The 3,132-nt window shown below is 38.3% G+C and overlaps 1 protein-coding gene across 1 annotated transcript in view; it reads right to left on the bottom strand.

The window, feature by feature from the left end:
* Positions 1 to 3,132, bottom strand: part of LOC109585327 (uncharacterized) — a 32,133-nt gene that overhangs the window by 13,151 nt on the left and 15,850 nt on the right. The window contains exons 20-21 of the mRNA XM_020001344.1: positions 508 to 638; positions 8 to 241 (exon numbers count right to left, since the gene is read on the bottom strand). Of these exons, the coding sequence (XP_019856903.1) occupies positions 41 to 241; positions 508 to 638 (332 nt within the window). The 3' untranslated portion in view covers positions 8 to 40. The remainder of the gene's footprint in view (positions 1 to 7; positions 242 to 507; positions 639 to 3,132) is intronic.

The following is a 3,132-nucleotide window of genomic DNA, read 5'->3' as shown; positions in this document are numbered from 1 at the left end:
CAAATATTTGATATAAACTACATGTACTTATAGTCAATCATTAAAAACTGGTCAAACCTGTTTCTTCTGGTGTCTTTGGTCTTTGTGTCATCATTGCAATAGGACTCTCTCTCCCTCCCTCTCTCCTCCTCTCTCTCTCTCCTCTGCTGATATCAACTTTCATTGGTACTTCACTAGATACAGCAACTTGTTCATCTTCTTCTTCTGGTATGACAGTATCATCATCTACCAGTGATAGCTCCTGCATGCATGAACACACGCATGCACGCATAATTAATGAGATACAGATACTTATACCATGTGTACTGTAGTATGTAGTGGCCAGTGTGTGTGTGTGTGTGTGTGTGTGTGTGTCTGGAGGTGAGTATCAGTAATGTAATACCTGAGTCCCTTGATATCTGCCCTCAGCTTCACCTCAAGCAGATATCTCAGTCCTCAGGTATTACATTACTTATACACACACACCTCCTCCAGACAGGCTGCAGGTACTTATATTGCTGCTCTTACTTCAACTGATGGTATGGTCTGTAGATCCTCTGATAAGTAGCTGATCTGAGATGAAGGTCTAGTGTATCCAGTGGTATGTGTCTCAGGGCTAGGGCTCCTAATGATCATTGAACTGTAGCACTCATGGGGATCTGTATAGTAGGGGGAAAGGAGAGGATTTGGTATTTAGTATCTGCAATTGTGTGGACTGTGGTATACCGTATAAGTGGTTTTTTTCGAGGGTTGCAAATTTCGCGAATTTCGTGGATTCCCTCCTAATTCGCGAAAATAAAATCCGCGAAAATCAATTTAATACGGTACCCGCATGGCACACGTGGTAGGATTCGCGAAATTAAAATCCGCGAATTGGAATTTTAGCAGATTTCGCGAAATATAATTCCCTCGAAAAAAACCACTTATACGGTAGTTCCTTTTATTGCAAGCTTAGATCAAATCTTTTAATGAATTTTTTTAGTATTTAGTATTGCAATTATAGGGACTGTGTAATAATTGCATCTAATGTGCATGTACTCAATTTTTTTAGTATTTTAATACTAAAAATACCCTCACAAAATTCACTAATATTTACTATTGAAAATATAAGTATATATACTTATATTTTAATGTAAGCACAGGTATTCTGATTATATGTTTCAAAAAATAGAAATAATTTCTTCTCCTAGTTATTAGGATATTGCGGTGCTATTGAAGTTATGTTGAGTATATTCTCAGTACACATACCAGTGACTGTATCAGTATATAATTAACTAATAATGATCATTAACAATATAAAAGAAATAATTAATAACTAATAAACAACAAGACGATTATTATAAACATCACAAACATACAATAATTCATCTTTATCAAATGCTAATCCATAAGGATAATCAAATTGATCAATATTAGTGCCTACACTTCCAAACTTCCTAACAAACACACCATCACTAGTGAAGACTGATATACGATGATTGCCCCCTTCACTAACATACACTAGACCAGTAGCTGCAGTGTCTATTGTTATGCCTTGTGGATAACTAAGCTGTTCAGGACCAGATCCTTTAGTACTAAACTGACCCACAAACTTTCCATCTGGAAAGAACTTCTGAATGCGATCATTATTCCTATCAGTAACATACACTAATCCTTGACTGTCAATAGCAATGTCAAATGGAGACTTAAACTGTCCATTAGCTGATCCTTTACTACCAAATGAATGAGAGAAGGTTAGATCAGGATTCAAGACTTGTATACGATGATTACTATATTCAGCAATATAAACCTGTCCTGTTATAGGAGAAATGGCTATACCTTCTGGAGCAATGAATTGTAGTGGTCTACTGCCATACTTACCAACTGATGCTATAAGGTATCCATCCATACTTATCTTCTTGATACTGTTACTGTCAGATACAAGAATGAATTTGTCTGGAGTAATGGCTACACCACGAGGAGAAGAAAACTTGACATTACCACTTCCTCCTTCCCCTCCTAATGATTTCACTTTCTTTCCTTCTCTATCCAGTATTGTTACACAGTCACCATCACGCTCAGTTATTATAACATGATTATCATTAGTTACAGCAACTCCCCAGGGATTCTTAAGCTCAGTTATAGTACGTACTGGAGTGATGTTATCAAGGTAAGGATTGAAAGGGATGACTAGTGAGGTATCCTCAAGGTGTACATCATATACTTGTACTTTTACTGTATGAGTACCACTGGTTGAAGGGTTACACTGTATCCTATACACTCCAGGATCAGTGTTGGTGGTAGTGACTGTAGTGTCAATGGGTTCATCACCTTTACCAACTGGTACTAGACTACACCTCAGAGAAGAGACGGGAACACACAAAACAGATGAATCTGGTGCCTCCATTGATAGTGAAAACGAAACTGCTTTGCTAGCAGGTGTAATATGATCAATCTTCTTCACTCTACACTGCTGTAGTGAAGTAGATGAGTAGGTCACAATATCTCCAATGTGATGTAGTGATTTGATATCTTTACTCAATACAAAGTCGGCCTTTTCCTTTGGATGTAACTCCTCCACATTGATCCCTCCAGTAACTTCACTCATACGCTCCATCATCTGTTTCTTACACCTCAGGACTTGTTGAGGACTGCCTGTCTTCAGACTCTGTTCCACATAATCCTGGACATCCTTCAGAACACTCAAACTCATTTCTGCTGATTTCATTTGCTCTGACAGTACCTTTAGTTTAGCATCAGTGACCCTCTTTGCCTGCTCAGTCAGTTTCCTCTCTGACTCACGAAGAACATTCATCATTTCCTCTACCATTTCATGTATTTCTTCTAAGACTCCTTCTCCTCTCTCTCTCATCTCACCCTCTCTCTCTGCTAGAGCAGACAGGACCTTCTTGAGTGCTTTAATTTTCCTTTTTACTGGATTAAGAGAACCTTTCAGTTCTTGACAGTGTTTAGTATAACTGGCAGAGACTAAGTCATACTCATGGTCTTTATGAGTACGTACTGTACAGTCACGACATATAACACTATCACATGTTTCACAGTAGAGCTTCATTTTCTTGTTATGAGTGGAACAAGTGAGGGTTGCCTCCTGTTTAGCTGAAGCTAGCAATTGAGAAGTAGAAGAGACATCAGAGGCTGTCACATCATCAAGAC

This window comes from Amphimedon queenslandica, unplaced genomic scaffold (genome assembly GCF_000090795.2).
Source record: "Amphimedon queenslandica unplaced genomic scaffold, v1.1 AMPQUscaffold_13084, whole genome shotgun sequence".
NCBI classification, from domain to species: domain Eukaryota; kingdom Metazoa; phylum Porifera; class Demospongiae; order Haplosclerida; family Niphatidae; genus Amphimedon; species Amphimedon queenslandica.
This window is presented reverse-complemented; position numbering and strand designations above follow the sequence as displayed.